Here is a 16,383-nt window from a genome sequence, read left to right as displayed (position 1 = left end):
ATTAAATTAATTGATTATAAATTGACCGAAGTGGATTATGTAAAATATATGTAACTAATAGTTTTAGGGAAGATCTTGAAATAGATAGAAAACAGTTGAGCTGTTTTCTATTCACATATTCATAATTAGTTGTATAAGTAACAAAGGAACAAGCATGTGGAAGTAAAAAAAAATAATAATATATCAAACAATAAACATTTGACGACACACGCTAACGAGTGTGATGGCACGTCACGTGCGCGGAATGGCACAAGTTTGGACGTTTGCGACAACTTCAGCTAAGCCTTCAGTTCAAGGGTTAGAAGTAATTAGCCAATACTGTTTGTTTATAGCCATAGCATTAGCATAAAATAAATAACGGTTATATGCAAATGAACGCGATTATCCCAATAAATTCTATTAATGTGCCATTTAAAAGCACATATAGGCATTGGAAACGAGCATTTGTACTAAATTCTTTATAGTATTTTAAAGTTTCTAAAGCATGCTTAGTATATAGTCTCAGATTTCTATATCAAGGTTTTTATTCCAATTAGAAAATGTATCTTAATTATGTATCTTAGCCCGTGGTGAATAAACATAGGTTGTCTTATTATGTCCCATTAAAATTGAATTAAGAGCAATAAAAGTTAAAGTATTTTACGCGCTTATTTCAATCAGCCATTAACATTATTGACTCTCTTGTCAAGTACCGTGTTACTCGTCGAAATACGTTCGGAAACAGGAAGATTACTGAAAAATGTACAGGCACGGGTGTTGACAATTGCAATGTTCTCTACTAGCTACTAAACTGAATTCGATTACAGTTTATGGCGTTTGAGTTTGGAACGCGCCTCGGAATTGCACTTTGTAAGTTAAATGTGCGCGAATCGTGTTCTAAATTCAATTTGCAGATTTATTCATTCGCTCATACTACTCGTACACATACGGCATTGAATAAATGGCTATTGCTTTTTAAATTATTCCAAAGGGATTAATCTTAGTGCGCACATAAGTGCATTTACTGCGAATAATAAAATTATGGTAGTAAAATCCCTTATAAGAGATGTTGATAGTATATCCTCAGCATTATGTCTTCAATGTAAGAGAAACAGAACTAAGAGCAACTATGTGAAAGTGATACCTACAAAGTGAAGAAATTGTTAAAAATATACATATAATATCATATATTTATTATATGTATACCTTAACGGGTAGACATAACCAATAATAACGAGACTCAACGTCCACGTTTAGCTGAAAGGCTTTATAAATCAATAAGTTAATATATACAGGACAGATTTTACATTAATTAATAATGGAAATAAAAAATGGAGATTCAAATTATAAAGCCTTTCGAAAACAGACAGAGGGAACAGAAGCAACTGACAAAACATCTTTTGATCTTCACAAATAGGTATGATATAAGATTTTCCACAGTTATGTTGATATAGATACTCGTATACAGCCTTAGACTTTCTCAGTGATCATATCACAAGTTTCATAAACGCTGGTACGAACAGTTTGTGGCGTAATAAGGTGCTGATTTCATCGCTTCACCACCTTACATAGAAAATTATGTACAGAACTGACTTTCTAGGCAAAATTAAATACCTATTGTGCTAAAATCACAAAGACTAAACACCATTTTTTGAGTTAATTTTATTGCCAGAAAAGTAAAAATTAGACCTTGTAACATTTGATCCCTTTATTATTCTTCTGCTTCATCCACATGCATCATTCTCTTCTTGGAAGCTTTTGATTTTTTATCTTTGAAAAGATGATCAGCCTCGTCGTAAAATCTCAGCAATAACAAAGAACTTTAAAAACAACGTATTTTTAAATGTCCTTGTTGTCTTCTCTTGCTGTTTTACTTCTGTACAAGGATAGGATTATTACTTGACATATTTCATTCGACAAATTTACGAACGCCCTCGCCTTTAGCTGTTTTTATTAAAATTTTCTACAGGGTGTGAATGAGCGAAAGATATTGGACTGGCATATTTTTATTTGATGTTTGCATATACGAAATGGTCTTATAGCAAAGTCAAATCTATTATTTGAAAACAAATAAAGTTAAATTAAAATTAATATCATTTTATAAATCTTCCAGAATACTGCACACATTTTTGTATTTTGAAATAAGTACGTAATATACAAATAAAAAGGTGATAAACATAACCCATTTTTCTAGTCAGAAATTAAGTAAGTAAATTGAGATTTTACTCCTCTAAATCTTGGTTGATGACACAATTTATTTTAAATGGCAACCTTCATACCGAATTTCCGGCTAGACAATTCAAGAGCAAAAAAAAAGAAATAGGTACCTACATGAGAGCAAAGTTCCGTTCTAATATCGGAAGAGGTTCGCGGCGCGCATACAGATGTGGCATTACTTCGTAATTTGTCGGAGTAGGCCAGCCGCGCTAGTTCGCCCGATTCGCCCAATGTGTGCGAAATTCCAAATTTGAAAATTCCAAGTGAATGGATTGGATATATTTTTGGATTATGGTGTGATATTTGTATGCAGGTTGAATGCCATGATTAATTTGCATTTTTTGGAATGTGGTAGTGGCCGTAGTATCTTAAATGTTGTCGATACTACTGGCCAAACGACTGTCGGAGAACAATTTCAAACTCGAGGAACATCATTTTATAAGTAAAATAAGTTGTATTATTACACTGTTCTACTCTCACCTCACGAATGTTGTCTCTGGTCTGAAGTTCAATGCTGAGGCTCCGGTTCCTAATGAGTTGTTTTGTTCCAGATTTCCATACAACAGGATTAGCATGTGCGCTTTTACTATTCACTAAGTTAAAGAGTTTAACCAACATGCATATTCTCCTAGTTAGACTAAACTTAACTACAAATGAGGTATTGGGCGACCAGAATTCGATACCATTAGGTCGTAGCTTTAAAAAAATTTGCGGAATTCCCATTTAATTAGGTGGGACAAATTTTTTGCTTGCGGCGCAGGGAATTTCACGTGGGCGAAGTTGCAGGCAAAGGTTGAAAATTAGATCGTTAAATTCCAGAAGGGAGAAGGTGTGAAGAAAAAGTTTCTTATTAAGGTTGGTCGACGGCTATCTGAATAATTCAATAAGGCTCTCATGTCTTCTCAGCTAAGACTTTGTCAAAGGAGTAATAACTTTTAATTGGTGTTACAGTTTCTAAGGAGGAAGTTTATTACCGTAATAACTTATTAGTATACTTGTTTAAAGTGGTTAATATGATGGAGCAGTGAACCAAAAATATGATCTATAAAAAGTAACAGCTTTCTTGTTATAAAGAGTAAAAGTATTGTAGCGTTTAGTTTCGATTGTACGATATTATGTACATACATCGTTCTTATAAAAGGTGTTAATACATTTTCTAAGCGGGTCCAACGCTCAGCCATCCACCATCAAAATAAGAATTCATCGTTCACCTTATATCTACGAAAATAAAAAAGACACAACTCAATGAGTCAATGCATTATTGTTGTTTTTCCTTTTTTAAATTTTATTTCTCCTGATAAAACTATATAGACCAAGCTTACTTATTTATCTGTCATTAAAGCAAAAATAGAGTTAATTGTACTTATTTATGTATTATTTTCTGTTTTCAGGTATCGAGACGAAGCTCTTTGTTGGTCTGACAGGTAAAACGACCTTGTATTATTAAATTTTGTAGCACTTCACTATTATATTAATTAGATACATACTTATAATCTCGTCTTTACCCTTTACAGGGTAGACAGAGCCAACAGTCTTCAAAAGACTGAAAGGCCACGTTCAGATGTATGGCTAAATGAGTGGATTTGGTTTAAAATAGTGACAGGTTGCTAGCCCATCGTCTTACAAGAGGAATCTTAAGTTTAAAAGTCTATCCTTATTATTAACTTTGTGGTTTAATGAAAATGAAACATTTATGGGGATATAAGGAAAATGCTATTATGATGAATATAACTAGCGACTTACCTGGAGAGGACCATGTACTTACCTATGAGTAAACAGCCTATTCTAGAGTGAACACGGTTCATCCAGATATCTCTTCCTATGACTATGGGTTACGCTCTAGAACGAGAGAGAAAGAGATAAACGAGGTCACCAGCGAAGGCAGGGTTTTTGAAAATTCCTTGTCTGGTCATCTTTCTCTATGTCTATGGGTTGAGGGAGCAAGACAAAAGATCCTATGAAGGCAGGATTTCTGAAAATTCCCAGCAAAGCTTAGTCTATACACAAAAGCCCTTTTAAGTTACATCAGCATAACAAATCCTCTATGCAAATCGTCAAAATCCCGGGCGGCCCCGGATTAACCCAGGTTGACCACTATCATATTTTAATCCGGACAAATATTGAAAGTGGTATTACGGCCATCTTGTTTGTTGAGGTCAATGGGTTTAAAACTATAAATAGTTATCGGAGACAAAAGCAGAATGTAGTGAAAATATGTATGAGTTGTGACAAATAAATCAAATCTTACATAACCTTTTGTAAAAAGTGTTAAGAAGAATTTCATGAAAATAAATTATCACTAATAAGCAATAGCAAAAGAGCTACTTACCAAGTAGGTTAATTGCATTATTAGAATCGGTTTACTTTATCACTACATACATAAAAATATAATCACGTCTTTATACCTTACGGGGTAGACAGAACCAAAAGTCTTTCAAATACTTCAAGACCACGTTCAGCCGTGATGGAATTGACATTAAAATTGTGAGAACAAATCGCCTAAAAAAAATTTCAAGTTTACTGACGTATCCCTTAGTTGCCTTTAGGACATCCACAGGAAAGAGATTTATTACTTGAATAATCAATTTGACACAATTATTTAACTGAGTTTGCATAAACAAACGCGTTAATTACTAGTTTAGATGTTATAAGTATTAACCCATACAGCTGAACGTGGTCTTTCAATCATTTCGGAACTGTTGGCTCTGTCTACCCCTTACGGGACAACGTCGTGATTATATGTTTGTATGTTATAAGAATTATTCTACCGATTACAATAGTTAATTAAAAGACCTTAAGAAATGCGTACGATTGTCCTCTGTAATTTAGTATCGGGTTACAAATAATGGCCTACTAAATACACACAATCTATGATCTTATCTAATCCAAATATCAAACAATTGGAATCACTTAATTGATAGCTTTAATGCCATTTTGTTTGCATTGAAACGCGTGGGAATTGCAAACTTCATGTATTGATAAAGGATTATCATTCGACATTAAACTCTTCCGGCTATAAGTTAAAGTAGAATTTAGTGTACCTAAGTGTAGGTTTTTTCTTTGAGTTGTAGTTGTCAAGAACGTTTAGTCGGATGGATATCTTGTTCTCGGTACTTATATGACAGTTTAAGGTCTGTCGTCCAGTGCTACTGTGCATACTCGTATTATGATAATGATATTTTTTGTGTTATTACAATCTAGTTTGTTTATTAGGGAATTTGATTTCATTTAGGTATTTTCAATACAGAATATGTTTTCTTTGAATTCTATCATTAAGCCAAATACGAGTAGCTGAACGTGGCCTTTCAGTCTTTTCAAGACTGTTGGCTCTGCCTACCCCGCTAGGGATATAGACGTGACCATATGTATGTATGAATATGTTTTCATTTTACATGCCATGCACAATGATAATCACATAAACACTCTACTGGCGTAGTATTTCATATCGTCCTTTAAATCTTTGGCCATGACAAAGACTTGTGACATTTCCACAATTTTAATATTAGTGTTTTTGTCTGTTTTCGATCAACCAAAATAAAATAGGGAATATTCATTGTATTATTTATTTTACAGATAAACAAATCAATTACGAGGATAGTAAAAACATTTATCTGCAATTTATTCATGTAGTACTGGCTACGTACAACTGTTATTTATAATTTATTTGAACTCCGGACAAGCTAACCTAAGCTGCGAGGACCCACGTATAGTCTAGCTTGTCATGGAGTTGCAACCTAATATTTTATTGCATAGATCATAAAAAAATTTACGTACTTTTTAAATTTTAACAATTAATGAAGAAATTACCAGAATTGTAATCTCCATCAATTTTTTTAAAGATTTGTAGAAGGAAAAAAAACTTTCATTTTCACTAGACATGAAATTTATAGAAGTAATTTAAACCTAAACTGACATAAAACTTTTACTTTTTCCATGTACATCTTTTTCGTTATTATACATATACATAAAACTAGAGTAGCTTTAATAGAAGTTTGTTTTTTAGACGATGACTACATCGTTGTAGCTATCTGTATGTCAAATTTCTTTCCGATCAGTCCAGTAGTTTGGGCTGTGTGTTGATAGATCAGTCACCTTTGCATTTTTATACTTATATAGATTATACCAATGTACTTTAAGTCAACTACAAAAATAACTGCTCATTAAACAGAGCGTGTTTTTTAGCCAGAACATTCTGCTAATTACCGACCACCGACATCGAATAATACGCCCAATAAAATTACAACTCACAATATGTCAAACGTAGCATAATAAACCGGGAAATTTCGATAGCATACATTTTGTACCAATCAAACAGCAGTTATGTTACATCGTAAATTCTACATCCCTTATTTGCGTTTATCAACCTGTATTTATTACGGAACCAAATTTTTGCCGCGCGATTTTGCTCTCGAATTATTATTTTTTCTTTATTTTTTTTAAATTAACGTCCTGCGTACGCAGTACTTATGTTAAACGTTCCAAACTGTCTGCAATTTGCGGGGGTCTGAGTAAGCTATAAATCTTGTAAAATTATTTTTTCATTATGCTCGGACGGTGCAGTGTTAATATTCTATTAGTGGTGACAGGCCTTTTAATTAACAAATTTCAACGGTTTTGTTGGTTTTAGTACGTGGAGTAGAGATTTTCTCTTTTCAAATGTACATATTACTATATAATAATAAATACGATATAATTACAAGGCTAATACTAAGTGACTATAGTGTTTTTCCAAATACAAAATAAGTTCAAATCTTCAACTCAAGACAATATAACGTGCAGATAAAGTAAAGTAGATGTGAGAAGTGTTATACTGTACTAGCTTTTGCGTAGGGCTTCGCTGGAAATTTCCGGAAAAAACATTTACAGCTGAAGTTCTATTTAATCATGTCCAAAGGTCCAGTAGTTTTTAACTTTATTCGTTACAAACTTTTTTTTCTTAATAACATCAGTATACGTAACAAATATTGCAACCGACATAAATAAAAAAAAGTGAACGTTAAAAAATTTAAATAAATATAGCAAATAATTTATAAACCAACCGATATCACAAATTAAAATTATGTAGCAAATAAAAAATATGATTAAACGTTTATTATAAATTCGTCCTGTCTACATATTGTTCAATCTACACACTGTTCTTATTACCGTCCGATGTCGGATCTTATCAGATGGCGGGAATTAGCCGTCCGCCATTACGCGCCATTCAGGTTACGGCTTTGATGTTTTGTGTGTCTCCTTAGCCACACATCGTTAACTTTTCATAGACCTACTGTTCATACATAACTACATATATTTATTACGTTTTCATCCGTCAAGGGGTAGACAGAGCCAAAAATATCGGTAAGACACCGTTCAGCTCACGTTCACTTTCATATATACCCCATTATCGATCTTTTTGATTGTATTTTGAATAATAACATTGTATCGAAGTCTGTAAGTACTTCAAAGTTATTGATATATATATCTACTGTACTTACAGACTTCGATACAATTTTATTATATGTATGGATGGACGGTATTCTAAATATCGTAAAACAGCCTTGGCGCGTGCTTAAAAGCACCATTGGAAATTATCGATACTGATCTATAAATATACACATCCCCACTAAAGGCATGTTAATGCATTACGGCAACTGCAAAAACTTAATGTAAAATATATATCTCCCTTCACAACTATGTTATTGATCAGTTAAAAAGTTATTCTGCACATTAATTACAGAATTGCCCATTAATAAAGGATGGACTTGACAAATTGACGTGCACTATCACACGAAACTAATTTGAGTAGTTATGCGGAACAGATGTTTTATAGCCAAAGTCTTAGGCTTAGTTCACACTCTACTTGTGTCTACGATCTTTATAACTAGTTGATCGCCGCGATTTCAGACCCCGCGAACACTTTTATATTTCGAAAAATGTGAATATCTCTAAAGCGACTTAACCGATTTTGTTGCACTTAAAAATTCAATTGAGAAATCCTACGTACATTTTGAATTTCAACAAAATCAGATCAGATGTTCGAAGGTTATCGTGTCAAAATATACATACATACAAAAAAAAAAAATATTTTTGCCCAAGTTGATTAATAGGCCTCGCTCACTCGGTCAAAAACATCCTGGAAAGAGTATTTGCCATAGAAACTTGACCCACTTGAGATTGAAGTTTACCTAGAAGAAGATAATAATCTTCTTCTAGATAAACTTCAATCTCCTTAAACAGAATTTCCTCGTCCTAGTCATAACAGTATTATGATAAGGGCAGCAAGCGTGTAAGCCGCACCTTACAAAACTGATTTTATTAATATTTTGCACAAAATACTCTAAACTTGCAACTAGAAATGAATCGGAAAGGTGCCAGGTTAAAATGCGTGACGCGCATAAAAATACAGGTTCAATTACCACCTTGGCCATGTACTAATGACTATTTTCCAAGTCATGTAAATTAGTTAAAATACGTAGGTTGTGGAGGAAAGATTGGAGTCGCTTCGTGTGAAAACGAGTCTTATCCAATTCAGGATCCATGGTCAAAGGCAAACCCCGGGCTCCTCTCCAAAGTGCTGAAAACGCAACCGGGACTAAAGCCAAGATGAAGAAGAAGGAGTCAAAAGTTGCAACCGTTGCATTGTTTATAGAATCGGCCTTACAATGAAAACCCATGATGTATTATAAACTGGCCTAAATACCCGGTATTGGCGTTAATCGCCAGCCCTACAATTAGTGCCTAGAGAGATTAATGTGACTTCTACGGAAACTGGACTACTAAGGTGAAATAACCATTTATTTTAATAACATTGAGATACAACTAAAAGGTTAACTGTAAGTTACCACAATGTTAACACACAGATGATGTCCTTGTTCCTTATGGGGTAGATATTATGTGGTCTATACCTAGGGTTAAGTATTTTATTTTATGTTTTTGTTTTTTTATTTGCATTTTAATTTATTTGTTCTAAGTTGCTTAGAATAAATACCTTTTTACTTATTTTATATGTATAAATAAATAAAATCACGACTCTTTGCCAGAGGGGTAAAATCACGACTCTATGACAATTACTGCATACCTACTTTTTTCACTCCATCCATATTTATATCTTTTTTCATGCAAGCGCGTCTGTTCCGGGTACTTCTGTCTTACTTTATAAGAATTACTTCCCCGGGTAATCTAAACACGGAGATAGTTATTAGCTTGTCACCTAGAAGAAAAACCTCACAATTTTAGCTTAGCGTTTTTATTAACACCTCGAAGAGAAACGGTTTTTTTGTTGGCACCAGTTTGCAGTAAGCCACTCCATAGTTAATTTAACCTACATAATTTTCCGGATATAGGTATCCTTGTCATCTAGGTATATTTTTTAGTCTTCCTGTCCACACACAAAAACTACTTACTTTGGTGAAGTTCAAGTTATCAATATTGGATATAAAAATCTTGATTTGATATGAATTCAAAGACTAGTTATACTAAAGATATAAATAAGCAATAAGATCCAAATGATCATCATCGTAACTGATTGAAAACTCAACAAGTCTAGTTGTACAAAAATTACTTGATAAATTACCACGTCCATCTAACTGTAACCATAATTCAAAAATCATGAATGCGGGTAGCTGTATGATGCCACTACGGTATATCTAATGAAAAAGAAAGGATATATGATTAAGTAATGTGACAGCAAAGGACAGCATGCCTGTCATTTTGATTTATTGAATCGATCGAGCGACTAACGCCATCTGTCTTCTCCATGGACGTGTGCTTATAGCCCAAGAGCCCGTGAACGCCAGACATACCTTATTTTGTAAAAGCTGAAAGTTTCTGTAAATATGCCTCTAGTACAGGTAGGAACGATCCCCACCTATGGTACTCAGGCAGTGGTTGCTTTGGCAGGTAGCAGGTAATAAAGGTATACTTTTTTCAACCTAAAATTCGTTAATTTGTAAAGCTCAATTTTTTGATATTTTATCCGTAATAATACACAAACTCGCGTTACTCATTGCCAGACACCTACTATGGTTGCAACCCCTTGCCAGACACCCCTGAACTATAATATTTTGTAACTCTACTTACGTCATTTTGTAAAATCTGAATTTAATACATATTTTTCGGGGAATTATTCAAACAACGTTTCTGTATTAGCCAGACATTTTTGAAGGTTCTATTATTCTGCCAGACGCATTGGAGTGAGCAAAAGATGCAAGAGTGCGGAGTATATGTAGTAACTGGAGCGAGTGGGACAGAGCGTTCGGTTTCTTGCGACGTTTCATTGCGCATCAGCTGTCGTTTATTATGCGGTCTCTTTTTCTAATTTATCAAAAAAAATTATTAAATAAAAGCATTACATACAAAATTTTGAACACAATGTTCATTAAGAATTATACAGGGTGACTTTTTATTCAACTGCATAAATTTAACTGTTAAGTGTACTCATCTATAGGATATTTAAAAACGTTAAAAGAAAAATATCGATTCATATTTCAGAAAGTACGAAAAAAAATAAAAGTTTCAAAATCCACGATCCTAAACACGTCATATCACCCCGGGCGGCGGAAAAGCGACGCGTAAGATTCAAAGGTCAACGATACAATTCATTTAGCTGAGCGATCTCGACAACTCTGTATTTTACTTGATCTTGATACAAGAAAAATAATTTATTTTTCAGACATTTATTTACATGTTTAGTTTTAATTTATTTTTGTAGTATTGGTCTTTAATAAAGCGTGTGACGTAGTTTTTGAGGGCTTTTTAAATGTGAAAATGATGACGTTTAATTTAAATAATAATAGTTTAAAAAAAACTAAAAAACTACGCTTTTATTGCTAATCAAACTAAATAATCAAACTAAAAAATAGAAAATAAACATTAATGACAAAGGAATTCAGTAGTAGCAAGTCGAACAATCAGTTATAGTCAGTTGTAGTAGTAATTACCTCGGATTAAAATTATAACAAAATTAAATTTATAAACAAAACAATTTAAATCAGAGTAAAAAGCGTGGGGTGCATTTTACTTCATTTTCATAACTCTCTTGTCATAAATATATGCTAATAGAATGATTTTAATATTTACTACATCAGGCACCCCACGCTTTTTACTCTGATTTAAATTGTTTTGTTTATAAATTTAATTTTGTTATAATTTTAATCCGAGGTAATTACTACTACAACTGACTATAACTGATTGTTCGACTTGCTACTACTGAATTCCTTTGTCATTAATGTTTATTTTCTATTTTTTAGTTTGATTATTTAGTTTGATTAGCAATAAAAGCGTAGTTTTCTAGTTTTTTTTAAACTATTATTTATTTTCTATTTTTTAGTTCGATTTGCAATAAAACGGGTAGTTTTTTAGTTTTTTTATACAATTATTTTTTGGAAGTTATATGTATGTATGATGATTGTTAAACCCAGTTGAAAAGAATTTTATAGTGATAAATCACTGTTAATAATATTTTTGACTATCCAGCAAACGTAATAATTTTCGATTGTGGCCTTGCCAGGAATCAAACCACAAGATTAAGAGGCAGATTGATACAGGAACAAAAATATTTCAAACATACCTCCACTGCCTTTACAACCAGGAACGCAACAAAGTTTATCTGAAGACATCGTGGCACTTTTGTTGTAAAATCTGTCTTTCACAAAAACAAACACAAACTTGGGACTCCTATCTCAAATAATAAGGTACTTTTTACAGGAGTCCTATCTCAAAATATCTGCACAACACAGTAAACACAGTCAGAGTCCAATCTCAGATGATAAAATCACACGAATATCCGGAAGAACAAAGCTCGACTCAACGGAAGATTCCAAACTCCAAATAACGACAAGTTATCAGCACAAAACAAAGTGCAAATAGGTAAATACACAGGCACCGGTAAAAAACAACAGAAAGAAAGTTTACAGGTGTTCGAATCGAATTCAATCAAAACTTACTGCAAAACTTATTTGACATAAAAAACTGTCACTCATTTTCCAAACGAGTATTACAGTGTTGCTATTATAAATAGGCAAAAGATACCTAATGTTAATTCAAGAATTGCATTAATATGTTAAATACGTATTAAATATCGCAAAGTTCTGTAGGTAGTAACTTTATTCTTGTATTTTTGTAAATTTAGTTGTTCAATTTTCATTTATTACTTTTGTTTTATTACTTATATATTTTTTATTGTTTTAAAATATTCTACTAATTCTACTATGGTTTCTAATGGTAATTCTAAATGGAGCAATGCGATGAAATAAAGAAGCCTCAGGTTAATATTAACATTATATGGAAATATATTACATTTTTTTTGGACTCCTTATACGTCAGAACTTCTCGGTTTCTTGTATGGAAATGGCTAGCTCTGTCTCTCTTACTCTCTTACGAAGGATCTAAAAATGAATTCATTAATCCTGGCAGTTTTAATAAGGATAATGAGAAACTCTTATCAAAATATTGCATTGTCATCGGTCCTTAATACGTGTGCAAAGTTCCAAGTTGATCAGACGTTTAGAAACCAGTGAAAATTAAGGTCAAAGATTCCGTTACATACATACATACATACATACATACATACCTACATACATACATACATACATACAACCCAAGCTAATATAAAAGCGTAGTAAAAATAGGCTCAAACAGCTCAGAAACATGGGTGTAGTGTATGTTTAAAAGGATGCAGTTGTTTTAAATGTCACCCTGTATAACAAAATATTGATATTGTGAAAAAACGAAACAATTAATTCATATTATTTTTAAGTTATATGAAGTTCATTTTATAAAATAATCTCTTTATATTTGAGGTTATGTATTTTTCGTAATTTTAAAATAGTCTGATATTTTTTTAAAGTCTCCTCCTAAAATATTATAAGATCTTCACTACTTTTTTTTACAGACAAAGCAAACTCCGTCTTCTTTTTAGTCACTCATGGTAGCACTTTATTAAAACTGGATGAAATTTATTTTACAACGAGCATAAATTAATATTACAACGTTTACTATGCGTGTATAACCGTCCGCTGAACGATACCCACTCTGTTCCACTCGCTCCAGTTACTACATATACTCCGCACTCTTGCATCTTTTGCTCCCTCCAATGCGTCTGGCAGGATAATAGAACCTTCAAAAATGTCTGGCTACTTCAGAAACTATGTATGAATAATTCCCCAAAAAATATGTATTAAATTCAGATTTTACAAAATGTCGTAAGTATAGTTACAAAATATTATAGTTTAGGGGTGTCTGGCAAGGGGTTGCAACCATAGTACGTGTCTGGCAATGAGTAACGCGAGTTTGTGTATTATTACGGATAAAATATCAAAAAATTGAGCTTTACAAATTAACGAATTTCAGGTTGAAAAAAGTATACCTTTATTACCTGCTACCTGCCAAAGCAACCACTGCCTGAGTACCATAGGTGGGGATCGTTCCTACCTGTACTAGAGGCATATTTACAGAAACTTTCAGCTTTTACAAAATAAGGTATGTCTGGCGTTCACGGGCTCTTGCTCTATTAAAGCGCAGGCGCGGATCCGAAATTATTTATGCAAAACAAATCGATCAGAAATATATGCATTAAATTTTGTTAAGGGGATATAATCAATTCGCAGTGGATCGGTCGTTCTTACTGTACTTTACTTCAACGATTAAAAGCTTAGGTAATACTTGAACCTTGAACAGAACGTGGCCTTTGAATCTTTTCAGTACTATCGGCTCTTTTTACCCTGTAAGGGTCATTCTAGACGTGATCTGTACGTATTTACTTATAGTATCATACTTCATGATAATGTTACGGTAAAAAATTGTACAAAATTGTATAAAATAAACTAATATTTAATGTGCACATACTACCTAAAGTAATCTACAAAATTATAAAGCAAGTATATTTTTAATGTTGTAAATTACAAACCCGTACTTTGTACGAGCAATATTTACCCGTTTTTAATTAAGGCAGGCAAAAATGAGACTAATTTTGTTAACGGCCAGTCATTTTCTTCGCTCACAAAACCTACAATTGAATTGATCGATATCCGTCGACTCGAAATCTACTTATGTGACATAAAAGATAATATGTTACAACAAATAATTTCAAAAATAAAGTTAGCAGATGCGTAGCGCAGCGAATTTTACATAAACGCGCCAATTTAATGCCGTAATAATACGTTTATGTCTACGTCTCGTTTATACCTATGAATATAATTATCTGTCCTCTTCACTCATATCCATCGATCTTGCGTTTTCCCGCGCAAAGCTTACGAGCCAATAATTATATTAATTTCTCACGATATGCTTATTATAATTTTATTTTATCTTACGGGCTGTACATGATGTATTACTTTACATATTGCATAGGTATGTTGGATTCCGAATAATATAAGCCTAAATCCAAGTTTTATTTAGTGCTTCAACACATCACTTGCAGTCGCAAAGATAAATATTTCCTATACTACTGAAGAAAATTGTCATCAAATTATCCAGTAGTAATTGCAGGATAAGATAGTCCACATCTACGTGCTATTATAAATCAGTTCTCAAACATTTCAAGCTGAATTCATCCTTGTATGTTAAATTGTAATGTTCAAATTCGTGTTTATTTTGTTATAGTAAACGATCTAAGGGTTTTGTAGAGATGCATTGATCGGTTTCAAGAAAAAGGTTTTATTTATTTCCCGTAATTATACTTTGTTATGCGAGGGATATGTATGTATGCAGTGCGTTTTGTTTTGTCGTCATTTTACGTGTAAATAATTAGGTAAATAGGTATGTAAAATCTACATGTAGGTATGTACGTACATATACTTATATGAGAGTCTAGATTACTAGATTATAGAATCGTAAATACCTTCTCTATAATTTTTCCTAAGATAAAGGTATTTTTTTGCATGTAAATTATGTTTCTAATAAAAATTCTCTGATATTTTTTTTTGCATTTATATGATATTTTATTGTGGCCATGAGATATTAAGGCCGTATTTAGGAGTGCCGCAGTGAAATAATTTAGTAAAATTTTGTTACTTTTATAATTTGTGTGAATGAGTCAAACAAGCAAAGATTTCTTATTGCTGAAGTACTTTAACTTTGTGAGCAAGAAGTATTTTTATAAATTAACCGTCCTCCGCGCGCTAACACTCGGAAACTTTAAAAAATCACTGACTGTACGGAATATTGATGGTATAGAAGAAGAAATTGAGTTTAAGCATAACGAAACATATACAGTATTAGTTTTGATGAAATATTTTAAGAGAATTGAGGGCCTGCAATATTGCTTTATGTTTTTAGCATGCGATAAAAAGAAAACTGTGTAATGGGAAAATATAAATTAATTCATTTAGGTTATTTTTACTCTCGTTTCTCTATCACTTGATACTGTCATTAATTCATGCCCTCTCCTTATATTTTTTTGTATATTGTTGTCAAATTATCCCTTTTAAGGGTATCTCATGTTGCCATCATATTAGGCTAATTTACAAAAATAACACACAGCATAGCACATATAGCTTACATAGCAAAAAACACGTATTTGGAAAAATAATCACGCCCTTTTTTGGTGGGGTTGGCATAAAATATTTTTCTCTTGACTAAAATCCTTAAATCCTTCTTTTGATTCAACATCATCAATATTTTCATACCCCTCAAAACACAATTCTGTACTCTCAATATTCCGCTTAGTCTGTTCAAATAACGAATGACCGATAGTATCCAGCCATTGTTACATTCTCAGTTTTTGGCGGCCGCCAGGATTCCCCGCGCGCCTCTGATGACCGATCGGAGAACAACACATTGTGTAAAAAGTAAATTCTGTGATAACCCTCCATGATAATGGCAGGAGAGGAATTACGTTTTTTTCGTTTCTATATAAAAAAAAACTGTAATTTGGTACATCCTGCTTCGCTTATCGATTACCTACGTAAATACTTTATAATGCCACAGTTCAATTACATTTTAGAATCAATGATACCTATATATTTATTGTAATTTTAAATAACTTCCCATATATATTTTTATTCTTATCGTTATCTCAACTTGGATTGGTAAGAAGTCACAGAGTTATACAGTATATTATCTCATACTTTATTTTTTATTTTGTTTTTGTTAAAGACTGTCAATTTACGCTAATTTCCGGTTTAACATACGTTTTTCAAGGAAATCAAAGATATTACATAATTAACTACTACCCAATTTGACGTAGAGATTTCTTTTTTTACTATG

General features: G+C 32.6%; 1 protein-coding gene across 2 annotated transcripts in view; it reads left to right on the top strand.

Annotated features, from left to right (window-relative positions):
* LOC106131691 (protein trachealess) overlaps positions 1–16,383 on the top strand; it is a 154,201-nt gene that overhangs the window by 23,249 nt on the left and 114,569 nt on the right. For both annotated transcript variants that reach the window (XM_060949958.1, XM_060949957.1), the window contains exon 3: positions 3,588–3,620. In XM_060949958.1, coding sequence (XP_060805941.1) covers positions 3,588–3,620 — 33 coding nt within the window. The remainder of the gene's footprint in view (positions 1–3,587; positions 3,621–16,383) is intronic.

Source organism: Amyelois transitella, chromosome 20 (genome assembly GCF_032362555.1).
Source record: "Amyelois transitella isolate CPQ chromosome 20, ilAmyTran1.1, whole genome shotgun sequence".
Lineage (NCBI taxonomy): Eukaryota > Metazoa > Arthropoda > Insecta > Lepidoptera > Pyralidae > Amyelois > Amyelois transitella.
Note: the sequence above shows the minus strand (reverse complement) of the source record. Positions and strands in the feature narration are given on the sequence as shown.